Consider the following 26,050-nt stretch of genomic DNA (forward strand, 5'->3'; position numbering starts at 1 on the left):
TTAATCCCCTGTGACCAACTCCCCATTACCACTATCTAGGGGTCCTACATGTTCAGACTTTGGCATTTTTCCATTTATATACTTGAAGAATTTTTTGGGATTTGTTTTACTATCCTTGGCCACCTGCCTTTCATTTTGTATTTTTGCTGATTTTATTACCTTTTTACAGATTTTATTAAGCTCTTTATAATTTACAAAGGCTACAGCTGTACCCTCAGATTTGTACTTTTCAAATGCCCTTTTTTTGTCATGTATTGCCCTTTTTACAGAAGGTGTAAGCCATGTGGGGTTTAATTTTTGTCGTTTATACTTGTTACCTATAGGAATAAATTTTGCACTATAATTACCCAAAGTAGATTTGAAAATCTCCCATTTATCATTTATACCATTATTTGACATTAGTTCTTCCCAGTCTATATCCTGAATTTCAGCCCTCATCCTGGGGAAATTGGCCTTCTTAAAATTAAGTGTTTTTGCCCTCCCAGCCGGTGTTTGTTTTTTACAGTATATGTAAAATGTAACTATATTGTGATCACTGTTACCGAGGTTTTCACAAACATTGACGTTCCCAACAAGCTGTGCATTATTAGAAATGACCAGATCCAACAGAGCTTCACCTCTAGTCGGGTCTTCCACAAACTGACCCATAACATTTTCCTGCAACAGGTTGAGGAAATGACTCCCCTTTGCAGTTGAAGCCGAACCATGACGCCAACTGGGCGTTTTTTTAGCTTTTGACCAAGTGGGCATTGTGAAGAGAAGTGCATGACGCCGACCAGTCAGCGTCATACACTTCTCTCCATTCATGTACTCAGCACATAGTGATCTTGCGAGATCACGATGTGCTGTCATTTACTCACACATTAACTTTACTGAAGTGTCTTGACAGTGAATAGACATCACCTCCAGCCAGGACGCCATGTCTATTAACACTCCCGACACTTCGGTAACGTTTGTGTGGGACTTAATGACAGCAAGCGTGATCTCGCGAGATCACGCTGTAAATGACAGCACAGTGTGATCTCGATGTGCTGTGAGAGTAAGTGACACACAAACGTTACTGAAGTGTTGGGATTGTGAATAGACATCTCGTCCTGGCTGGAGGTGATGTCTATTCACTCTCAAGACACTTCAGTAAAGTTAATATGTGAGTAAGTGACAGCACACCGTGATCTCGCAAGATCACTATGTGCCGAGTACATGTAAAGAGAAGTGTATGACGCTGACCAATCAGCGTCATACACTTCTCTCCATTCAACGCTAACTTGGTCAAAAGCTATAAAACGCCCAGTTGGGCATTAAGTAATCATTAGCATAAATCTAAAATAGGTCATAACATTGTCAAAATTTATTGTTTTTCTAAATAAAAACTACTGTTATCTGCATTACACCGTTATGTAGGATATAGGGCACGTATAATCTGGTGACAGAGCCTCCTTAATATAATATCATTAAAGTGATAGTGTCTCTTATAATGTCTTCTTAAAATATCTTGTTTTACAGAATGGAGTGTTCTTTACATCATTGTACTAACATTTGCCTTAGTTGCCTTCCTAATGGGACTAACATGGGTCTGCATGTGTTGCTACAAAAGGTAAACCGCATGGAAGGAAAAGACTTCAGTGGTATATTCAGAAAATTACATATTATTTAAACCTGTTTTTTATTTGAAACAATATATCACATTTTTTTTTATAGTCTGTGTGTTTTGTTTTTTTGGTACTATTCACATAAAAAAAAAATCTTCAAACGTTGCCATTTTCACACTGGCCACTGGAGCGGTCAAAATAGGCTAAAGCTTTCTGCAGTGCTGTATAAACTGGGACAGAATGAGCACAGTCACCTCAAAAGAGGGTCGGCAAGTTAATGACAGCTCTATTGTACTGCTGTATAATGGCTCGATAAGGCAGAAAAGATAAACTATACACACAGATGCGGCTCTGTATACATCTCCCCTGTCACTCCCTGGTCTCTGGGCTCTACTTCATCACTTTCTGGAGACTGTAATAATCTATGACATTTCTCTCTTAATGGACTCCCATTCATTTTAGTTGCTTTAAAGAACACACTCTGCTCTACTGTCCATACAGATAATACAGGAAGTGTATATCTCCAATATGGCCACCCCCAGTGAAGTCATTAAAAATAACAAACACATTATTTCTCTTCTACTGGCTTACATTTTAATGGAGGTAAACTTAAATTACTTGAGACATTCCTCTTAACGTTTTTATTAAACCAGAAAAAATATTAAAGTATTTTTGTGAATAATCTTAAAATTAGTATAGGCCCTCATCAATAGAGAAAATAATACCCCAATAATTTGTATCAAAATATAGCATGTCCTAAAATGGTCTCAAAACTGCAGAAGAAACTGAATTGTGTGAATAAGAATTTTATAAATTGACATCTACCAACTTAAACAATTTGTACACTGTTGTAAACTACCCTAAGCCTCAAAATCATTACAAGAACTGTACATGTAAATGCAGCCTAAATCAGATTATTCTTAGTGTGATACATGCACATCATTTATGTTTTCAATTCCCTTTGTACTGTTTAACATTAGCCGCAAAAGAACGAAAATACGGAAGAAAACAAAATATACAATCCTGGATAATTTTGATGAGCAAGAAAGAATGGCATTAAGACCCAAGTATGGTGAGTAGTAAACTATTTTTATATGTAGAGGTCATTTGGGAAAACCTAGTACATCTCTGGATAATACAGCTCTATAGAGGAAACCGGAGTGGAGGCTTAAACCCTATTTATCACTTGTCACGTCCATCTTTTTTCCAATCATGTGATAAGTAGAGATTAAGGATCCGTCATCAGCCAAAAAGCTGCACCTGACGAGTGTGATTCTTCTCTGCCTAGGATTTTGGGCGTTCCGAGCTGCCCTATATAGCAATTTATATAAGAAATAGAGCTAGCCACCACCACGGTCCATAGAACCAGTACATTACCGTATGTTTATTGATGACAGGTTTTACAGAAGTGATATAGATCACGTTCTCTACTGATCATTCTGAGGGCAACTTGGCTGAAGATTGTGTATTTAGGTTATAGTTACATGTAGGCAGTACTGGCACTGACGTATGATCCTGTAATCTATTTCACAGGTATAAAACACAGAAGCACAGAACATAACTCCAGCCTCATGGTTTCAGAGTCTGAGTTTGACAGTGAACAAGACACTATTTTCAGTCGTGATAAAGTTGGCCAGGATAACCCCAAAAATATTTCCAGCGGTGCCCTCAAAAACGGTGCTCCTTTTAATTTCAGCTCGAAATGCAGATGAGCAGGTCAATGAAAAAAATAAATGGATTTTGCAGAAAAATATATGACCAAAATCGAGGCGGTAAATGTTTACAGTTTCATCACTTACAGATTAAAGTGAATGTCTACCTTTGAACATCATTTGACAATTTCCATATAGATTTAAGGCCCATTTACACAAGCCAATGATCGGGCATTCGTACAAACGCTCTTTCCTGATCATCGGCCTGTGTAAACAGGGCAGCGATCAGCTGGCAAACGAGCAAATCACAGATTTTATGCAGCCTATAAAATCATGGTTGTCGGCAGCACATCTCCTTGTGTAAACAGGGGATATGCTGCCCACAATATGGGGACCGAACGATTGTATTAACAATCGTTTGTCTCCTACACAGTTTGCATTGGCCATTTAAAGGGCATTTAATGAGTGCTGAATGACGTGTTATATCGTCAATTACCGGTCATTGTGGGCAGAAATCTGCCGCTGCAAACCTAAACACTACTTAAAATGTTGAGTGACTTAGTAAAAACGTTGCATTACTTATCCAGCATTGTTCCAGGGTTACAGCGCGGAGCTGCTCTCACACTTCTGCAGGTTAGAGAGAAAATCTTGCATCATTCCTTATTGGCTCAATGTCTGTACGGAGATTTTCACTTTACACCCAGCACTAAACAGTAACATGGTATAGGAGAAACTAAGGGCGATATTACACGGCCTGACGTGGGCAGCGTAAATGAGTGCCAATCAACGAGACAGCTCGTTGATCGGCGCTAGTTTGCTCCTTTCACATGGGGACATGGCAACATGGGGACAACCGCTCGTTACTCAGATCGCTCGTCCCCATATGTTTTATCATGTCGGCAGCGCATCTCCCGGTTTACACAGGGAGATGTGCTGCGGACAACGATAATAGTTTAGGCATTTAAAACTATACAAGCAGCCGATGAACCAGCGTTTGCTCGTTCATTGGCTGATCATTTCCCTGTTCACACGGGGCAATTATCGGGCTGGAGCGTTCTGTAAACCAGTGGCGTAACTACCGCCATAGCATCTGCGGGGCCCGCAGCATGAGGGGGCCTGTGCCGCCCCCCCCCCCCATGGGCGGAGGCTCTGCTGGCAGCCGCTATGGCTGCTACAGCGTGACGCCACTGAAGGGGTTGTTCCTACAAAAAACATGCATCCCCTAGGGGGAGGGCTGTATGACGTTATCTACAGGGGAGGGCTGTATGGCGTTCTCTACAGGGGGAGGGCTGTATGGCGTTCTCTACAGGGGGAGGGCTGTATGGCGTTCTCTACAGGGGGAGGGCTGTATGGCGTTCTCTACAGGGGGAGGGCTGTATGGCGTTCTCTACAGGGGGAGGGCTGTATGGCGTTCTCTACAGGGGGAGGGCTGTATGGCGTTCTCTACAGGGGGAGGGCTGTATGGCGTTCTCTACAGGGGGAGGGCTGTATGGCGTTCTCTACAGGGGGAGGGCTGTATGGCGTTCTCTACAGGGGGAGGGCTGTATGGCGTTCTCTACAGGGGGAGGGCTGTATGGCGTTCTCTACAGGGGGAGGGCTGTATGGCGTTACATCTATATATACAAAGTGTAAAATGTTGCTTATAGGTGGACATGCCTTTAAGTCATTATTGTAAAATTACTCATTTTACAGACATCTCTAAATTATTTTAAGTCTTACATTATGTTCTCTGTAATCATTAAATGCGTTTTCTGGGAGTTAGAATTTTTTTTTACAGAAATTAGCAGCTTCTGAGAATAGAAGCGACTTTCCTATATTATGTCTGTAATAATATCGTCCTGCGTAAAAACCTTTGGAGATCTGTAAACAATACGGACACATAAAAAGCTTACAGGATGAGAGACCATGAGTGCGAGAACGTGACATCACATAAACCAACTTTACCTCAGCCATATCCTGTACATACCACCTTGGATTTTTTACAGACGTTATATTGCTAACCAGGAATACTGGATCTGAAGATTTGTTGGATGTTGAAGTCTGGACTGATGAGGCTTTCTTTTTTTTAAAGCATACAGTAATCTGAGTTATCTAATATTTTATTGTTGATCTTCTAACCTAGTATTGTACTTTTACAGGTGATTGTTGGGATATTATATGATACAATATTTATGATCATATTACCACCACTACATCCATGTAAAGATCTATACTAGCTCTACAATGTATATACAGTACCTGAAGTGTAGTCACAGGGAAATACTTGCTGAAATTAATGATGTTTTTGAATAATTATGTAAAAGTTTGTACTGTTAACAATTTTGAGGCTCTGGTGTCTCATTTCTAAATCTGAACATTAGAGAAAGGTTTAAGAGCAAGCGAGCTCGGCTGTTTCTGTAATTTCCAAAGAACTGAATGCCCATTCTCTGCCCGCATGCTGAAGGAGAATACTCGGAGGAGGTTTTTTAGGGTTTGGGCTAGGTCCCTTATTTCCTGTGAAGGGTAATGTTAATGATACAGCATACAAAGACATTTGTAGGCTTCTAACTTTGCAAGAACAGTTTGGGGATGGCTATTTCCAGTTCCAACATGACTGTGCCCTGTTCACAAAGTGGGGTCCATAAAAGACATGGTGTGAAGAGTGCAATGTGGATGATGAACACAAGTGGCTGCACAGAGCCCCGGACCATGATCACACAACACATTTGGGACAATTTGGAATGCTAACTGCGGACCAGACCTTCTCATCCATCCATTATCTTACCTGTCAATCTTTCATGGCTGAATGGGCTCAAATTCCCAGACACTCCAAAATCTCATGGAACTTCTCCAAAGGGTGGAGGCCGTTTTAGCCACATAATGGGCCCAACTCAATGTCAATGCCTACAGTTTAAGACTGGGGTGCCCAACAAGCTCATATAGGTGTGATGGTCAGGTGTACACATACTTTTGGCCACAGTTTAAAATTTCAGTCATTTTATTTTTGTTGCACATAGTAAAGCTCATTTACGGTCTTTAACCTTTTAAGGACTGAGCCGTTTTTAATTTTTTGGTTTTTCACTCCCCGTGTTCCAAGAGCCATAACTTTTTAGTTTTTCCATCAATGGAGCGGCGTGAGGGCTTATTGTTTGCAGGAGGAGTTGTAGTTTCTAATGGCACCATTTAAAAGTACCATATAATGTAGTGGGAAACTGAAAAAAAATAATATGCAGGCTGAAATTGGAAAAAAACAGCAATTCCTACATTGTTTTTTGCTGTAAAAATTAAAACGTAACTTTATTCTGCGGCTCAATATGATTACGGTGATACCAAAAATGTATCGTTTTTTTTCTTACTACTTTTTAAAAAAACAAAACAAAACCGTTAAAAATAAATAAATAGTTTAGCTTCACCATAATCTGAGAGCCATAACGGTTTTATTTTTCCGTTGATTGAGTGGTGTGAGGGCTTATTTTTTTGCGGGACAAGCTGTAGTTTTTACTGGTACATTTTTTTGGTACGTACAACTGATCCCTTTTTATTAAATTTTTTTGCGAGCTAAGGTTACCAAAAAAACAGCGATCTTGGCAATTTACATATTTTGTTTTTTACTGGGTTTATGTTAAACATCACTTTAGAGGAAAAAAGGTTTTATTTTTTTGAACATACACACACATTATATATATATATATATATATATATATATATATATATATATATATATATATATTTTTTTTTTCCACACCATCTATTAGTCCCCCTAGGATATGGAGGGCGCTTAGCCCATGAGCGGCTTCCATATGACACTTTTCACGTACATGTACGTGATAATGCGTCAAGGGGTTAAATGCTACATAAACCTTTGATGGGCATTTTTTTTTTAATAAACCGTTCAGTCTGTGTTTGGTGTAACTTTTTAATTCATTCTTATAAAAAATATTTTTTACGTTAGAATAGACGAATTATAAATTTACACCAAACACACTGACTGGTTTATTTAAAAAAAAAAAAAAAAATGTCCATCAAAGGTTTACATAGCCTTTAAACTTAATTTAGGATACAGAAATTTCACTTTTGCAACTCAATGGTCAGTAGGCACAAAACATGGCTTCTGAAATGGAGGGGCACAGTGGCAGAATGATATGTACAATGAATATAATCTGAAGCCACATAAAAGTGGCAAAAGTTATAAACTCATTTTTTTTGGACAAGGTCACGATTAGTACCATAAACCATCAAACTCACATTGAAAGGGACACAAGATCAAAAAATAAATGGGAAGCCCTCCTCCATTTTAAAGCAGCCCCTAATTTAGGCTCTTATTTATATTTCTAGCTGCTGAGCAGACCATTGCAGGTGCCTGGAAACAGCCCTCTGTCCTCTTTGGGGAGGTAAAATCTAGATAAATTTTTTATTAATGAAGAACTTACGAGCGTCCTTATGGATACCAACAATACATTTTTTTTTTAAAACCTGAAAATCGCTTACACCCACCTACAGCTTACGCTAGAAACGTTTCCCTTATAGGCTCATAGGAGCCCACTCACCCTGCCCCATTATTTTTTTATTTTTCTTATTTTGTTACTTACTGACTCTTCCCTTTCTACAGGTATTTGACAGTTTATTGCTGCTCCAGGTAGCTAGGCATGATCTTACCTGTCAACCTTTCATGCACCTCTTCAAAGCTACCAATTTTGTATTCTGCTTGTTTATTCAACTTTTCATAAGTTAAACATTTGTTAAAAGAAAGACATAAATAAATACAGGAAACTCAGATATTATCAAACACTATTTTATTATCATGATAAAGTCCTACTGGATGACATTCCCACAAGTACCACAAAGGTCAGTTCAAAAATTAGTCAATTTACAACAATTTTCAGACATGAAGACATTTTTAGACCATAGCTAAACATACGTCTGTCTCTCAATAAGCAGTGCAGTCACATTTATAATGATCTCTTTTTCAGCTAGAAGTGCCATGCAGAAAAATAATTTACTTGTATATGACAAACAGGTTTGTACTAATTGATTCAGGATGAATATATGGTGTGCTGGTGGTGAGATCATGGTTGTATACAGTCAATAGCAAGGAAAAAAGATTATTATAGAAATGTAATCATACTTTAATGTTCAAAACTGCTGAAAATGAAAACCGTGCTACAAATGAGTAAAATATGGGACTTAAGATAGTTTACCTATACAGTAACTACCAGACTGTTTATAAAAAAGTACTCCAAGAAGCTCTACAGTATGGGATACTTCAGTGTCTGCTACACGAGTAACCTGCTCCGCTGTCAGTTATTACAGAGATCTGACAGAATTTGGTTGACCTTCCAATGTTTACTTTACCCTTGACCAACATGACCTAGAAGATGACCACTGATCACCAGGATCCATACTTTGAATACCAATGATGACCACCAAATACCAAAACATAATTATGCTTGGTGATCACATCTGCTCTCAGCATAACCAGTGGGGTTTTTGGGCCTATGTATTTCCACTGATAAAGGGTTTCCACGTCGGGGTGTCATACCACTACACTTAACATTAATCCATATATATCTGTAGAGTAGAACCTCCAAAATTTGTATTTGTGCTTTTCTTCCAGCCAATCCCCACTTTTTTGGCATCAGACAAGCATTTTATCGCTTTCTTATATCGGATAGACTTTAACTGACTTGAAAGAACATAGTTATTTGGCACACGAACATGTAGACATTCAGTTGCACGAGGAAAAACCACGTCTAAATACTATTTTTACTTGGTTTGTACGTAAGTAGTTTAAGGCTTCGTTCACATCTGCGCTAGGGCTCCGTTCCGACTGGGCTTTCCGTCGGAACGGAGCCCTGACAGACAAACAGAAACCATAGGTTTCCGTTCCCAGTCGACTACGGTATGGATTCTGTCAAAACGACGGAACCCTCGCACACCGGAGACAAACTGATACCATTGGCACAGGATCAGTCACCATTGAAATCAATGGTGATGGAAACCTATGGTTTCCATTTGTGTCTGTCAGGGTTCCATTCCGACGGAAAGCTCAGACGGAACGGAGCCCTAGCGCAGATGTGAACGAAACCTAAGTATCAAAAACATATTGACAACTCTTCACTAAATCAAAGCTTTCTTGCTTTAGACACAAAGTAACAAAAAACAGAATTATGATAGAGTAGCGGAGCTAGTCCACTGCAACACAAGTTAAAGCAGATATGGGAACACAATATGAGATAGGCTCATTTGCCACTTAAGGCCCTGGTGTGAATAAAGAAGATACCTAAAATGAAGTTGGTGAATTTTAACATGTCGCTTCTAGGTCCAACATTTTGTGCGAATTAATTTTAGATCTATCCATTTTTCTGATACAAAGCTCCGAATTCTCTGCATAGACATAGCATTAAATGGTAAAATTCTGGTTGCATGTAGCTGGCACTGTGGGGAGCTTAATGTATACAGTTTAAATGTGTTACTTTGTAAGCTCCCCCTAGTGGTGGCTGCAGGCAGTCTGAATGTTATTATTTAACTCAGGGCATTTGCGCACCGTTTTAGAAAAACTGAGCTCCAACCACTATAAACGTATGTTAGGAAATTAATCAGCACACAAATTTGAGCCAATTTACATAAAAAACAAAAGATGGTTTTAAAGGGTTGGATATTCCCTTTAATTTTCCAAATCATATTTTGCTAAAGCGCGATGAGCAGCGTTGATAGCAAACCGATTTCGGATTATAAGTGTCTACTATAAATTCTGTTAAAACCTCTGAACTAACTATGGTTTATAGACTCAGGAAACCTCACAACCAATCAGGTTAAGTAACATACAACAACTTTTTCACAGGAAAAAAGAAGCCTTGTTGCTTGTAGCAACAATTGAGAACTTTGGCTTGAGTTTATGGACTCGGAGTTCAGTTTTTCTCAGGCAGTTTTGATACATTAGGCTCAGACAATAATTTCTGGTAATATACAAGTGACCTACAGTCAGGTTAACAAGTCAGATGTACATCCTAGTGATATATTCACTAGAGGAACTTTACAGGTTTTCTATAGTTCCACAAGACCCACTGACTTAACAGTGTAGTGCTACTGCCATACTATATCTTGTTATAGACCTCCGAAACAAACATATTTAACGTCTAGATACTCATCAATGCCATATTTAGATCCTTCTCTTCCAAGGCCTGACTGTTTCACTCCACCAAATGGACACTCAACAGAAGACATCAATCCTTCATTAACCCCCACCATGCCAACTTCGAGACGTTCAGCCACTCGCCAAATTTGAGCTGGATCTTGGGAGTAGAAGTAACCTGCATACAGATACAAACATATTTGTGTCGAAGTTATATAGAGAAGATATGCAGAACACATAATTCCCTACTAATGCAGGAAATCAATACACGTATATAAATTATTTTTGTGTCTACATATATAAATATATACACATTATATTAGAGGTGTGAATATCCACAAGGGTGCTAATCACTGCTAAAACTGATGGACGTTGTGACATAAAAGCCCTGGCCTCTGGAAGAGGTTCTACAGCAGCACTTTTATAGCCGAGTAACTCTATGTATTGATATAGTGATAGCGGGAGACTAATCGGTATAGTTTTCGACCCGTCTATATCTTTACCAAGGTCTACAGATAAAGGTTTTCTTTCTATAAATTGGAGCATACCTGCTAAGCCTACATTGGCTGAATTGGCAATTGCAATAGCTTCCTCCGGAGTTTCAAACCTGGTATAAAGAGAGAGATGAAAAGATATTGTCAATGACTATAGCACACATTCATTACCCTGAGCAGGTTACAAACATAGAACTTATTTTTAAACCAGGATATTTTACAGATGTATGGAATTTGTTAACCATTTTCTTGGAAAGTTATATCAGATTTCGGGTAATACGAGCACTAGTTCGCATGAACAATTGCGTTGCTTTTCTTTACCAATTCTCGTTGATTCCTATCACAGTTATTCTCTTCACTTCACCGCCATCATTTGGTTATATTTTTATCTCTATTACTTTCTTTTTTTCCTTAGTGTACTAGCAGAACATGAAAGAGACCAGATAGGGAGTACAAATATTTTTAACTGCAAATATAATCCTCATGCTAATTCCCCTGGTGCCGACACAGCTGCCCCAGTGACAGACAGTCTATACGGATCTTAAGAAGAAAGAACAGGATGTCAAGGATGGGGGGGGGGGGATTGACTGGAAATAGAGAAGTCCCAAGTAAGTACAGTGTTTAAGCCCTGTGCCAGGACAAAATGAAGACAGCACTGCTATCAGGGTATTAAAGAGCTGCTATTCCTTAGGACGGACCATGACAGACCTTTTGAAATGCATCCCGTCTGGCGTTTAGAAGATCTGACTGCTGAATCACCCCACAATCAGCTCTCATCACTGGGGAAAGCTGCTGGCGCCTGCACATTTTCCCTGCAGAAAATGTAGTATTACAGTGTGACTGCGACCATGTAATAAATGGTTGCAAGGAGTCTGCAAGTGTGAGAGCCTCTCTTTGTACTTGCCCTCCACTGTGGCTAGTAGATGTGATCTTGAGCAGGGTTGCGCATATGCCCTAATAGGGACTATAATTTGGGGTTGTCCTAAACAGGCAATCCCTTAAAAAGGGGTTTTTCGATATGGAGAACACCCTTTATAAAAGCACCTGTCGGCTATAAGCTGACCGTCACAGGTCTGGTTGCTTTAACCCCCATTGGCCAGCTGTTATTGTGGGGGAAAGCTGTGGGTGGCCACATCCTTTTTTTTTTTTGCTGGGAAAATATTGCATTACAAGTCACCCATTAAAATAAATGGATGACCATGAATATGTGGCCTTGAAAAGTCCTCCATAGCAAGAGCTTCTGCAGTGGCTCCCCTTCTAACTAAAAGAAGGGGGTCCCTAACCGGAGTGGTCTTCATCTAGTGGGGGCCAGCAATGGGGGAAATAAAATCCCTATGGCTTCCTCTGAGCGAGAAAATAAATTATGGAATTCAGTTTTTTATGGACAGTAGTCGACAGACTGTCATAAAACTGTCTGCAGCCTGTTGATTGGTTGCAGGAAGCCAAAGGCTGGTAGGTATGTATATTACGGAATTGACCGATATAGCAACAAACTTACAGGGCCATAGGGAAAAATGGTGCCAGGCTGCCAGTAAATGGTGCCCCCATTTATTTGTAGCTAAAGCAGACCTACAATGTAATAGATTGCCTTCTTTTAATAAATTACAATCCAGTGGAGGAATTGTTCACGAGATTCCATGTTATTAGAATGATTATTCTAGAACTAGCAACCTGGGACCAAAGGGTTTTTTCTTTTGGTATGGAAAAAGAACACAATGAAATGCTTTCTTACTTGATGACAGGCGCTAGAGGTCCAAACGTTTCTTCCCTAGCGCAAAGCATCTGCGTGGTAACACTGCTCAGCAAGGTTGGCTCATAGAAGTGCTTTCCAACCTCGGATCTTTTGCCTCCAGCTTCAATTCGAGCTCCTTGAGACACTGCATCTTTTACATGGAGTTCCACCTACAGATACATCAATAGCAGATTTGTGTTTGACAATAAAATCATTTTAAAATTTAAATATACAGATATCAGTCTAAAATAGAAAAGAGAGCCAGCAGAGACTGCCAGGACACCTTTTATATTCCTACAAACATATACTAGTCCTGCTCAATGAATTAGAATATCATCAAAAAGTTCATTTATTTCAAAAAGTGAAACTCATATTATATAGATTCATTACACACAGTGTGATCTATTTCCTGCATTTTTTTCTTTTAATGCTGATGATTATGGCTAACAGTTAATGAAAACCCAAAATTTAGTGTCTCAGAAAATTAGGTTATATAAGCCCAATTTCAAAAATGATTTTTAATACTGAAATGTTGGCCTACTGAAAAGTATGTACAGTATATGCAGTCAATACTTGGTTGGGGCTCCTTTTGCATGAATTACTGCATCAATGCAGCGTGGCATGGAGGCGATCAGCCTGTGGCACTGCTGAGGTGTTATGGAGGCCCAGGTTGCTTTGATATCGGCCTTCAGCTCGTCTGCATTGTTGGGTCTGGTGTCTCTCATCTTCCTCTTGACAATACCCCATAGATTCCCTATGGGGTTTAGGTCAGGTGAGTTTTCTGGCCAATCAAGCGCAGTGATACTGTGGTTAATAAACCAGGTATTGGTACTTTTGGCAGTGTGGGCAGGTGCCAAGTCCTGCTGGAAAATGAAACAAGCATCTCCATAAAGCTTGTCAGCAGAGGGCAGCATGAAGTGCTCTAAAATTTCCTGCTAGACGGCTGCGCTGAATCTGGACTGGATATAACACAGTGGACCAACACTGTTGCTCAGTGTCCAAAGTCCTGTTTTCAGATGAAAGTACATTTTGCATTTCATTTGGAAATCTCGGTCCCAGAGTCTGGAGGAAGAGTAGAGAGGAATCAATCCAAGTCTCTTGCAGTCCAGTGTGAAGTTTCCAGTGTCAGTGATGGTTTGGGGAGCCATGTCATCTGCTGGTGTTGGTCCACGGTGTTATATCAAGTCCAGAATCAGCACAGCGTCTACCAGGAAATTAGAGCACTTCATGCTTCCCTCTGCTGACAAGCTTTATGGAGATGCTGATTTCATTTTCCAGCAGGACTTGGCGCCTGCCCACAATGCCAAAAGTACCAATACCTAGTTTAATAACCACAGTATCACTGCGCTTGATTGGCAAGAAAACTCACCTGACCTAAACCCCATAGGGAATCTATGGGGTATTGTCAAGAGGAAGATGAGACACCCAACCCAACCCAACAATGCAGACGAGCTGAAGGACGCCATCAAAGCAACCTGGGCTTCCATAACACCTCAGCAGTGCCACAGGCTGATCGCCTCCATGCCACGCCGCATTGATGCAGTAATTCGTGCAGAAGGAGCCCCGACCAAGTATTGAGGGCATATACTGTACATACTTTTCAGTAGGCCAACATTTCGGTATTAAAAATCATTTCTGAAATTGGGCTTATATAATATTCTAATTTTTTGAGACAAAATTTGGGGTTTTCATTACATGTTAGCCATAATCAACATTAAAATAAAAAAATGCTGGAAATAGATCACTCTGTGTGTAATGAATCGATATAATAGGAGTTTCACTTTTTGAATTGAATTACTGAAATAAATTAACTTTTTGATGATATTCTAATTCATTGAGAAGGACTAGTATATCCAAGTCAGTCATGCTTTGTAGAAGTCTGGATATAAACTACTCTGCATAGCAGCTTTCTATAAGAAAATATTCATGATCGAGCTTGTTCTGCTTCTGATAGTGATACATTGCATCATATCACATGTATCTTCTGCACCCAGTAGACCATTACTAGTAGACCATTACCAGTAGACCATTACCAGTAGACCATTACCAGTAGACCATTACCAGTAGACCATTACCTTGTCCACAGCTTTCGCATTAATGAGGGGTCCCTGGGTCACACCTTCATCAAATCCATTTCCAACACGCAGTTCCTTTCCCATTAGTGCGGATAGCTTTTTCACAAAGGTGTCATGTATTCCTTTCTGAACCAGGAATTTGTTTGTACATACACAAGTCTAGAAGGAAGAAGTGTAGTGTCAGCATTGCACAACTACTGTGGCTCGAATATAAAATGTATACTATGGACAACCCATGTACAACGGCTGTTGGTCTGCTTCACCAGACAGGAAAGCTAACCCTGGAAGTGGTTGATGGGGGAGGGGGGGGGGGGGGGTTATAGCCACGGTAACCAGCTGCTTAATTTATCCTGCAGCATAAATGAAGTCAATCGACATCCATGTAATACATAGATATACAAACTGATCACGATCTGCAGCTTTCCTATTTATTTTCCCTTTTTTCTTTCCCCCGCCCCCTTCCGCTTCATATTTATGTCTGCCTTGGGGGTGGTGTTTTTTTTTTTTCCCCCCTTTCAAAATATGTTCAACAAAAACATTTAAAAAAAAATGAAAAGTTCTCGTCCAGAGAGGGCAACCAATTTATTATTTATATAATTAATAAATGAAAATCGAAGGAAATATAAAAACCGTTCTAAAAACAAACACTGCAACTATATGCAAATATTAAAAATACATTAGTGGTCACCATCCAGTTAAAGGGAAACTGCAGAAAAAAAAAAATTCCATTGTAACTATCTGTAAGGCTGGATTCACACGAGCATGTTACATCCGTAATGGACGGAACGTATTTCGGCCGCAAGTCCCGGACCGAACACAGTGCAGGGAGCCGGGCTCCTAGCATCATAGTTATGTACGACGCTAGGAGTCCCTGCCTCGCTGCCGGACAACTGTCCCGTACTGTAATCATGTTTTCAGTACGGGACAGTAGTTCCATGGAGAGGCAGGGACTCCTAGCATTTCGGACTTGCGGCCAAAATATGTCTGTCAATTACGGACGTAATGTGCTCATGTGAATCCAGCCTTAGGGTTCCTAAAAACAATACCCGAATGAATTATTTCCTAAATGTACTAGCTTCCGTTAGGGGACTATGGTTTCTCTGCTAAAGATTTTCTTTCAAGTGTATTGGGTGTAATTGGTATTTGTGTACAAGGAAATAATTCCTAAACTTTCCGTTATAGTAATAATTTTTCAGCAACTTTTATTTAGAAGTGAAGTCGTCTTGTGTCTGAATGAGACTAAAGGCTGGAGCTGCAGTCAAGGCACTGACCAATCAGATTCAGCATAGCATTTTAGGTGACATGATCGACCAATCATGCTAAAATTCTAAATCCTGTATTCTAAGATACAGCTCGGCTGCTTCCGTAACTCCCATAGAAATTAATAGACCGACTAGAACAGACCTTGGGGCCACCAGACGGGAGATCGGATTACATACAGAATGAAAAACTAGCAGGATGTCATGTGCTTCAGATGGGTGTGATTGAAAACATGCAACTCATTTGAATCCTCCTTTGCCGCTTTTTTTCCTGCACATTTAACCAGGTTTCCCTCTCAATAGGAAGACAAACAATCACATGTTACGTTACAGAACTTCATTACCTGCCCAGAATTGCGAAATTTAGATGCAAGCGCTCCAGCAGCAGCTTTATCAACATCAGCACTGTCAAAAACAATGAATGGAGCATGTCCACCCAGCTCCATGGACACCCGCTTCACCGAGTCGGCTGCATATCGAAGCAGAATCTGCACACAGGAATAATTGTGGTCAGTCATACATCAATCAGCTATGAATTACCTGTAGTGTGAACCATGTGCTTCACCTGTACAAGATGTGTGGCAAAAAACCACATTGCAAACCTGGACTCTAGGGTGATACATTGTAGCAAACCACCAGAGGGATTTGTGCAGCTTCTTGTGTGTGTAGCTCACAGGTCATTGCCTGTACTGGATACAATTGTAGGATTTTCTCTGATGTACAGATTTGCTGCCTCGCAATGTAAACAAGAGAGTGTTCTCATTCACTGACGGCAAACTAATATCTTGAAAATGGTGAGGAATTCAAAGACAATAGATTAGAAAGAGGTGAAACCTTTCACTTAGGCTTCGTTCACATCTGCGTCAGGGATCTGTTCCGCCTGAGCTTTCCGTTCGAAAGGAGCCGTAACTAACACAAACGGAAACTTTAGCTTTCCATCATCGTTGATTTCAATGGTGACGGATCCGGTGCCAAAGGTTTCTGCTCGTCTCCATTGTGCAAGGGTTCCATCGTTTTGACGGAATAGCGTAGTCCACTGCGCTATTGATTCCGTCAAAGTGACGGGACCCTTGCATAACGGGGACAAGCGGAAACCATTGGCACCTGATCCGTCACCATTGAAATCAATGGTGATGGAAACCTATGGTTTCCGTTTACGTCAGTCATGGCTCCGTTCTGACGGAAATCTCTGAAGAAACATCAGAACAGAGCCCTGACGCAGATGTGAACGAAGCCTTATACAAGGATTACCTTTTATTTACATAAAACCGGAAAGCCCTTTATGGGAGTCAGAATGCACAGTTTCTGAAGCCAGTGCCCACTCACTCTGATGATACTGCATGCACTGCCGTACTAAGGCCAACATCGGACAACGTCCTCCGAGCTGGACAGAAAAACGTTGCGTACAACATTTCCCTGTCTGGCTATGAACAAGATTGAGGTGTACAAAGTGCACGACTTTTCCATCACTTGTGTACTGATCAGGTAAAAAAAGAACTGGCCGAATACAAGGGACAAACGTATATACACCACTAGTTTCTAGTATATGGGTAGACTGCATGAAAATCAATTAAGGCAACAAAGTCTCTACATTTAAGAAAAAAGTAGAAGTTAAAAGGTGTTTTACGATAAACCCTTGTTATACTTTTATAACCTGAATGATCGCATTCGGCTGTTTCGGACTCTCCCGTTCATCTACATGGAAGGGGGACAATGTATGCTTGTCCAGTTCTCTGGCCCCTCATTCTCAGCAACAGTAAGGTCGGACCCTCACCTAGATCACTTCTATGACCTGTCTGATTGATGGGTTACAAAAGTTAAAAGGCGGTTGTGTGTTGACTAGTACGGTTAAATAATACCCTAGTTTTTAGCGGGTTTAGCTCCTGATAAGCCATCCTCAGTGGGTGCCAATGAAACCCTCAGCAATCTGCCGAGTTAAGCAACTAATATGTGAGGATTACACGACGCCAATGGAAAGGGCGATTCTTAAAGTAATCTCTAACTTTTAAAAGGTGGTGTCTCCGTAAAACACCACCTTCTCTCAAAAATGCCACCCAGCAATCAGTTTATCACCATGCATGCAGCGCACAATGCCGGGTGAAGGTGTCTGCCCTCTAATCCTATTTATAGCAAAACATGAAAAGAAAACGCCATGATAAAGTTATATGACGTATTACAAAATGTAATATGCACTTTTCATAGTGGTCAATTACAAAAATGTCAACTTAACGTCTGCTGGGTTAGGGCAATGGAGAATGCTATACAACTTCTCTACCTGTATTTAGTGTCTATTCCGAATGTATAAAACAATCACATTATCACTTTGCTTTAGACATATGTACCTTTCCTGTTGCAGTGGACCCAGTAAAAGAGATTTTAGCTACAGATGGATCTGTGCAGAGAACTTCTCCAACTGCTGGAGCCTTCTCCCGGGAACAAGGCACTACATTATATACTCCCGCCGGGATCCCAGCCTGGTGAGCCAGCTATAAAAAAAATACCAGAGAGGCATTACTGCAGCAGAACTTTTATTTGCCAAGTTACTTTCCCAATAGAAATAATAAACCTTTACATTAAATATTTACCTCTGCAAGTGCCAAGGCAGACAATGGGGTATCTTCTGCTGGCTTCACTACAACTGTACAACCAGCAGCTAGGGCAGCACCCACCTTCCTGGTGATCATGGCACTGGGGAAATTCCACTAGTATGGAGAAAAGCAGAAGAAAGAAATTACTTGTATGGATCAAGTAGAGTCTTTCATTGCTCAGTTAGTGACTCTTCTCTCCGAACATTAAGGTATTGAATATGACCACGTTTTTTTAGAACTGCAATGACCATTATATATCCATTTTTCCTATCCGCAAAGTACAGTCCCTGTGTAGCTAGACCGCAATGATGTTCTCACTGAAGATATACAATATATAGTATAGGACTATCTGTAGGAAATTATTATTTTAGTATTTTCTGGCACGGTGTGAACAAATTTCAAGACTCTTGTAGTCAAGCAACCAAATACCTCCAGGAGGGCCCCCCCCCACCCCCGAGTCTTTTATACTGAAGTCAATGGATCCTCCAGGTTACAAGATATAACGGACTGAATATGTCAAAGCAAATACTGAGGCTACTCTCAAATGAAACCTTGAAATGGACAAACTGACTAACAGCACAAAAAATTGCTTCTTCCAAGACTATCAACGAGATACACGGATGACTGACATGCAAAAGGCCATAACGTAACACTCCTGATAGTGTTTTAAAGGGAGCACGAAACCTAAAAACCTTACAAGGGCTGGTAAAAGTCATGTACTGTATGTTAATGTTCTTTGTAGATTATATAAATAAGTAAAGGCCCTTTTACACTGGGCGATTATCAGGCAGACAAGCATTCATAGAACGCTCGTTGCCGATAATTTCCCTATGTAAACAGGACAGTGATCAGCAGATGAAATAGCAAACGCTGATCATAGAATTTTAAAAAAAGTGAAATATCGTTTCCGGCAGCACATCTCCCTGCTGCTGACATGATAAGGTATGGGGACGAGCGATTGAGTAACGACCGCTCGTCCCCATACATAGCTCCATGTGACAGGAGCCAACGAGCGCTAATCAACGATGTCTCATTGATTGGCGCTCTCTGCACCGGCCAAATATCGGCAGGTGTAAAAGGCCCGTTAGGGTCCTCTTACCCTGGCAGGTTTTCTGCCTGTAACAAACGCAGATCCACAATATAGAGAGTTGATCGGTGCTCATTTTACTTGGAGCAACTATTGTTGCTATATGTGACCAAATGATCCTTAGTGCAATCATTCAGGCACATACAGTGTCATTTTCGGTAGGACATCCATGCTTACATGGGGAGATGTGCTGCCAAAAACTTATGATTTTAATTCATGCATAAAAGATGCGATCAGCCACTAAACAAGCAAACACTGGGCACGTTACACAGGACAATGATCGAGAACGAGCATTCCAAAACGTCCTTGTTCGCCCGATCATCTGCCCGTGTAAAAGGGCCTTAATGCTGGCCATACACATTAGATAAATATTGGGACACTCCAGCAATCTAATGCATATGAGGGCTTGTAAGGAGAAACAAGGATCGGGCATGTTTGATTTCAACATGCCCAGTGTTATGCTCTCCCATTGAACGTTCTCCGCTTTCTTTAGCTTGAGAAAAAGGGATATAACAACAAATATTTTAATTGACATGTGCCAAAATATGTCTCCCAAAATACCTGCTTGATATGGACTATAATATCAGGGCAGGCAGGGCCACCAATGGAATAATATCCAAAATCCAAAACAATGCCTGCTTCCAGAAAGCCTGACAATATCCTAAAAATATCCTCAATGGCCTTTCCTCACTCCGAATAGCTGATATTTTGGTAAGAAAACATTCCCAAATTATAATCAGTTGCAAACTTTAGGATAGATTCTAAATGGGGTTTACCACTCACTGGGGTTATAATAGAGGCAACTCCAACTGGTTGTTTGAGGACTACAGCTCGTCGGTCTTTCATGGGCACAGAAATCACATCTCCATATATGCGACGCGCCTCTTCTGAAAACCACTCTAGAAATCCTGCAGCATAGACTATTTCTCCAAGTGCTTCTTTTATCGGTTTTCCCTAGAAGATAGACACAAACATGTATTTATGGTGAGCTTATGAAGAAATCAAAACAGAGGGTTTGAAATGGGATCAAAACAGGATATTAGTTTACATGTAAGATCTTCTTTGGATGTGGTGCTGGAGGAATAAAAGCAGTTCTTTATGTTTCACGATGGGATTACTTGGACAACATAGGTATATTTGAAAAACTATTATCCTTCCCTATATAAACGGTGTTAGCAGTTTTGGAGGCGAAGAATGTGATGACAGACTGACTTTAGAGTAATTTGCAGTGTTTCTAGCATTAAAAAACAAAAAATACCCTTTTTAGCATTTTTTGATGCTTCCCTGTATCTTTTTTGGTGCTGTTGCTAATCTGTGCTGCTGGAGAAGGGACTCTAAGCAGAATCAGTCTCCTTCTCCCTCTGGCAGTGGATGATATAGCCCCTGCTTACTTCCCCTGCAGAAGTCTTCTCAGTTATACTGTCATGTTACTGCAGAGGCACTGCTCCTTCCCTGACAAGAAGGCAGAAAGCCATTTCTATTGGCTGTTCTGCAGTGAACAGAGGATCACTATGCAGAAAGCTGGCTGTGGGGAGAGTGACGGAGTGTGTATCCAGCAGAACTTAGCTAATTAGGTTGACATGTACATTGATTTACACTTTGAACTCCAGGTGGCACCATACTATGTAGGCAAATGTCAAAACTTAGCTGGATCATTTATTTTAATTTTAACAGCATGTAAAAAATTAACAATGTTTTCCATTTATGTTTCATAAATTGGTTTCAACTGTGTTTTTATTGAAAATTTTTCAACAATATACATATAACTTAGAGCAGCATGAAGGGCCATGCAATTCACATAGTAAGACAGTAACTTTCAATAGACAGACAAAACATCTGGGAAAAAACACAGGGGTTTAAGGGGGTGAGGAGGGGGGGGATAGTCGGAGCTCCACCTACCACCTAATCTTGAGTTCCCTGTATCCAATACTTGTCCCACGGGTCCCACACCACTTTGAACCTGTCCAGTTCATTGTCAATAGAGGCCGTCATATGCTCCATTGTACGTATTTCCCTAATTCTAGTTACTAAGTCGATGTGGGAGGGAGGGGTTGTCTGTCTCCATTTCCATGCTATCAACGTCTTAGCGGCTGTAAGAAAGTGTCGAAAGAGTCGAGCTGGTGATTTCCCCAAAGACCTAGGGGGAACATTTAGGAGGTAATGAAGAGGGTCTAAGGGAATATCCTGCTGCAACACCGCCAATGCCAAGTTCTTAACTTCCAACCAATACTGTTGTACCAGTGAACAGCTCCAGAAAATATGGAACAGATCACCTCTCTGACCTCTACATCGCCAGCAATCCGACGGAATACCCGGATTGAAGCTATGCAGAAAGGCAGGGGTATGGTACCAAAACATAAGGATTTTATATTGGTTTTCCTTATATGCAGTGCAGATGGAGGTTTTAGCTGCTTGCGACCAAATAATCTGCCACAATGAGAGCGGGATGGATTTATTCAGTAAGGCCTCCCACTTCAACATGTATCTATGCCCAGGCGGAGGGGAACCCTCCGGGGATAGCAATAATGCATAAATGGCTGAGATAAGCCCCCTAGTGGTGGTAGCATACCGACATAACCTTTTGAAGCTTGTAGGTGCAGTAACCCGCGTGGATCTAAAAGTTTGCTGCATGTAATGTCTAACCTGAAGATAGTGAAAGAACGCAGCGGAGGGAATATTATGATGTTTTTGAAAGTATGAAAACGGGTGAAGCTCTTGCGTGTGGGGATCAACCATATCAGCCAGGTGAAATACCTCAATTCCCGTCCACAATCGGACTATTCGGGAGGTAGTGCCCCCCGGGATAGTGGGAGTGTAGAGTACCGAAGTCAAGGGCGGGCAACCCGATGCCAAATGGAAGCGGTTTTTACAGGTTTCCCACACCTCCCTTTGAAATCTCATGGGACCCAATAAAGATGCAGTCGGCATTACTAGTGGGTCACCCCATAACAGGGAGTTTGGGTGGACCGGGGCCATCCATAGCTTCTCTATTTCGGTCCATTTATTGTACGCCCTTAAAGACACCCAGCTGGGTATGCGACGGAGGTGTGCCGCCCAGTAGTACTTCACCACATCAGGGACCGATAGCCCACCCGCAGATCGACCCGATAATAAAACTGATTTCGGAATTCGATGTCTGCCGGAGTGCCATATGAACCTGAGGATAGAAGACTGCATAGCCCGCAATTCCTTCATAGGTACTGCTACCGGCAAAGTCTCAAAGTAGTACAGTAATTTAGGGAGCAAGGTCATTTTGACCGCTGCTATGCGCCCAAAAAATGACATGGGAAGAGGATCCCACCTGGCCATTAGCTGACGTAGCTCTACAAACAGAGAGGGGAAATTAGCCTTGTAAACCGACGTATAGGAGGGAGTGAGTTGAACTCCTAAATAAGTCAGGGAGGTTTCCTTCCAGTTGTAGGTGTAGTTGTGTTTGAGTAGCTGGAGCTCCTGGTGTGGAACATTAAGAGGGAGCGCTTCCGTTTTAGATGTATTAGTTTTATATCCTGACAGCCTCCCATACCTACGGAGAACTGTAGTAAGGTTAGGGAGGGAGGTATGAGGTTTAGTGATAGTCAAGAGGACGTCATCTGCAAACAGGGAAACCTTAAACTCTTTATCTTGTATCTGGACCCCCGCTATATCCCTGGATTTCCGTATTTGAGCTGCTAAAGGTTCTATGCATAGCACAAATAAAAGTGGGGATAGGGGACACCCCTGACGTGTACCATTCCAGATTTGAAACGGAGGGGAGGTGGAGTGTGGGAGTTTAATTGCCGCTGTTGGTTTGGAGTAGAGACCACGCAGTGCTGTCAAATAAGGGCCCGAAATCCCAAATGAATTTAGAGTTTCGAACATAAATGGCCATCCCAAGCGGTCAAACGCCTTCTCTGCATCTAGACTAAGAAGGATCGCCGATTCCTTTTGCTTTTGGAGGGCATCAATGAGGTCAAGGGCCCTTCGTGTGTTGTCTCCTCCTTGCCTAAGAGGCACAAAGCCCACTTGGTCTTTGTGAATCAAAGAAGGGAGCCAAACATTGAGTCTATTAGCTAGAAGACGGGTGAAAATTTTTAGATCCGAATTCAGAAGGGCTATGGGTCTGTAATTGGAGCACTCTGCGTGGTCTCTACCCGGTTTAGGGATCAGCGTGATATGAGAATGCAGGAATGTTTGAGGGATGGGAGAACCCTGTAGGAATTCATTAAATAACGAAGCCATCCGTGGAACCAAGATCTCTGCAAAGGTCTTATAATACCCATATGTAAAGCCATCTGGTCCAGGGGCCTTACCACTAGGGAGGTCCTTCAATATATCAAACAATTCCTCCGCAGAGATCGGGGCATTCAGGGATGAAAGCTCCTCATCTTTCAGTTTAGGGAGAGCACAGGAAGAGAGATATGCTTGCAGCGTTTCCCTCCGACGAGCCGGATCAGGTGGTAAGGTATTTGGCAGGTGGTATAAGGATTTATAATAGTCATGAAAAAGTGTGGCTATCGTGTCTGGGTGATGCTGGAGTATGCCCGCCTTATCCCGAACCGCCTGTGGAGTACGAACAGTCGCCTGATCCCGCAATAGTCTGGCCAGAAGCGAGTGCGCCTTATTACCTTTGTCGTAATATTTCCTTTTTGTGTATAGTAATGACTTTTCTACCCCCTTCATAGCTAAGTCCTTGAGTTGTGCTCTAGCCTCTATCAATTTCCGTAGTGTCGGGACCGCCGGTTTAATCCCCATTTCTCTCTCCAACTTAGTAATTGTCCGATGGAGAGCCACCCGCTTGGCCCGAGAGTCTCTTTTCAATCTAGATCCCATTACTATGCATTGCCCTCTCATCACCGCCTTATGCGCCTCCCAAAGAGTGGATACTGAAGGAACCGATCCCTCATTAAGTGCATAAAATTCCCGCATATGCCCGGCCAGGCTGTCCCTAAGAGAAGGGGACTTAATCAAAGTTTCGTTTAAGCGCCAATGACATACTCTCGTATTTGGTTTCCCTATCTGTAGGGACACAGAAACTGGTGCGTGATCTGACCAAGAGATGGGGTCTATATTCGCCCCCTGGAGCGCACGGAGGGCAGGGACATTACCAAAAAAGTAATCTAAGCGTGTATGAGTGCTGTGCGTATGGGAGAAGAAGGTATAGGACCTATCACCTGGGTGATCCACTCGCCACAAATCATAGAGCTGGTGCTCTCTAATTAGTTGCCTAAAACGTGTAGAAAGTCCTGTAAGGGTGGGCGTCGGAGTAGCGTGTGTAAGAGAGACCCTATCCATGGACGTGGAGAACGGGACATTAAAATCTCCTCCCACCAGCCATGCCCCCCTAGGAAGCTTCTGGAGTTTAGAAAGGAGTCTACGTAGGAATGGAATCTGTGCGGTATTAGGAGAGTAAACGTTACATAAAACGATGGGCTGTCCAAGCAAAGTCCCCTCTATTATAACATATCTGCCTTTCGGATCTAGATGTGAGGTGTGAACTTGTATGGGGCAGGAAGCTGCTATCAAAATGGCCACCCCCTCCCTTTTGCGACCTGACGAGGCAGAGTACACAGCAGGATACGCCCCTCGGGCAAATTGGAAAGTTCCGGATGAATCTAAGTGTGTTTCCTGCAGAAAAGCAACTTCCGCTCCAAGCGATTTCAACTCCCTGAGAAGCAAGCGTCTCTTCACATTGGAGTTGAGACCCTTGACATTAAGTGTGACAAATTTAACCATGGTCAAAGATGTATGAAAGAGCAAAGAATGATGTGGAAAGTGCGGATGTATACAGCTCACAGTTATGTCGGGGCCAGTCCCATGTCGGTTTCAAAGCAAGCAGTGTTCTACGGCGTCCTTCTACCTTGGAGGTTCTTGGAGGATTCACTGTCGTCTCAAGTGTTATTTCGGATGAAAGTAGGAGGGGAGGGAAAGACACTGGGGTAAAGACGTACCAGGGAGACAATACACATATCTGCAGTGAGAACAAAGAGAAATGCATGAGATCAATGAATTTCAAACACACTCAGAAAATACTACCAGGGAGAATACTATACCCTGGGGCGGGTGATATTAAAGCAAAAGAAAACTGGTAATACAATATTACCCTTTGCAACTCTCTCTAAAAACAGAGGGAGAACTGCAAAACAAATTACCCCTATCAAAAAAGGAGGTCGGGTCTCAACAGTCGAGGAACCTAGTACAAAAGTACGTATAAATACGTACAGGCCGAGAAAAAACAAAAAGGGGGTGAAAGAGCCAAGTGTATCCCGGGCAATCGCGCCCTGCCACAATTTACGTTAACGAATTAAAGCGAAACAACATAAAATCAGAAATATAATCCTAAATGCATTTTTAGCCTAGGATAGTGCAACTGGCGAAGGGAGCAGCTGGTATGGGTGACCAGGCTCCTTCACATATATTACGGAGGTGCCGTGTATCTGCGCAGCGTCAATCAATTCAAATCAGGTCTTGGTGAACTTCGGGTAGA

General features: G+C 41.6%; 2 protein-coding genes across 4 annotated transcripts in view; one reads left to right on the top strand and one right to left on the bottom strand.

The window, feature by feature from the left end:
- KIAA0319 (KIAA0319 ortholog) overlaps window positions 1-4,329 on the top strand; it is a 43,901-nt gene extending 39,572 nt beyond the window's left edge. For both annotated transcript variants that reach the window (XM_075826564.1, XM_075826565.1), the window contains 3 exons: window positions 1,504-1,594; window positions 2,570-2,661; window positions 3,123-4,329. In XM_075826564.1, the coding sequence (XP_075682679.1) occupies window positions 1,504-1,594; window positions 2,570-2,661; window positions 3,123-3,301 (362 nt within the window). In that variant the 3' untranslated portion in view covers window positions 3,302-4,329. The remainder of the gene's footprint in view (window positions 1-1,503; window positions 1,595-2,569; window positions 2,662-3,122) is intronic.
- Window positions 4,330-9,430: 5,101 nt separating this feature from the next.
- The window catches only part of ALDH5A1 (aldehyde dehydrogenase 5 family member A1), a 47,583-nt gene continuing 30,963 nt past the window's right edge, over window positions 9,431-26,050 (bottom strand). For both annotated transcript variants that reach the window (XM_075826571.1, XM_075826570.1), the window contains exons 3-10: window positions 20,371-20,541; window positions 18,498-18,614; window positions 18,255-18,398; window positions 16,257-16,400; window positions 14,654-14,812; window positions 12,579-12,748; window positions 10,901-10,959; window positions 9,431-10,530 (exon numbers count right to left, since the gene is read on the bottom strand). In XM_075826571.1, coding sequence (XP_075682686.1) covers window positions 10,325-10,530; window positions 10,901-10,959; window positions 12,579-12,748; window positions 14,654-14,812; window positions 16,257-16,400; window positions 18,255-18,398; window positions 18,498-18,614; window positions 20,371-20,541 — 1,170 coding nt within the window. In that variant the 3' untranslated portion in view covers window positions 9,431-10,324. The remainder of the gene's footprint in view (window positions 10,531-10,900; window positions 10,960-12,578; window positions 12,749-14,653; window positions 14,813-16,256; window positions 16,401-18,254; window positions 18,399-18,497; window positions 18,615-20,370; window positions 20,542-26,050) is intronic.

Source organism: Rhinoderma darwinii, chromosome 5, assembly GCF_050947455.1.
Source record: "Rhinoderma darwinii isolate aRhiDar2 chromosome 5, aRhiDar2.hap1, whole genome shotgun sequence".
NCBI classification, from domain to species: Eukaryota; Metazoa; Chordata; class Amphibia; order Anura; family Rhinodermatidae; genus Rhinoderma; species Rhinoderma darwinii.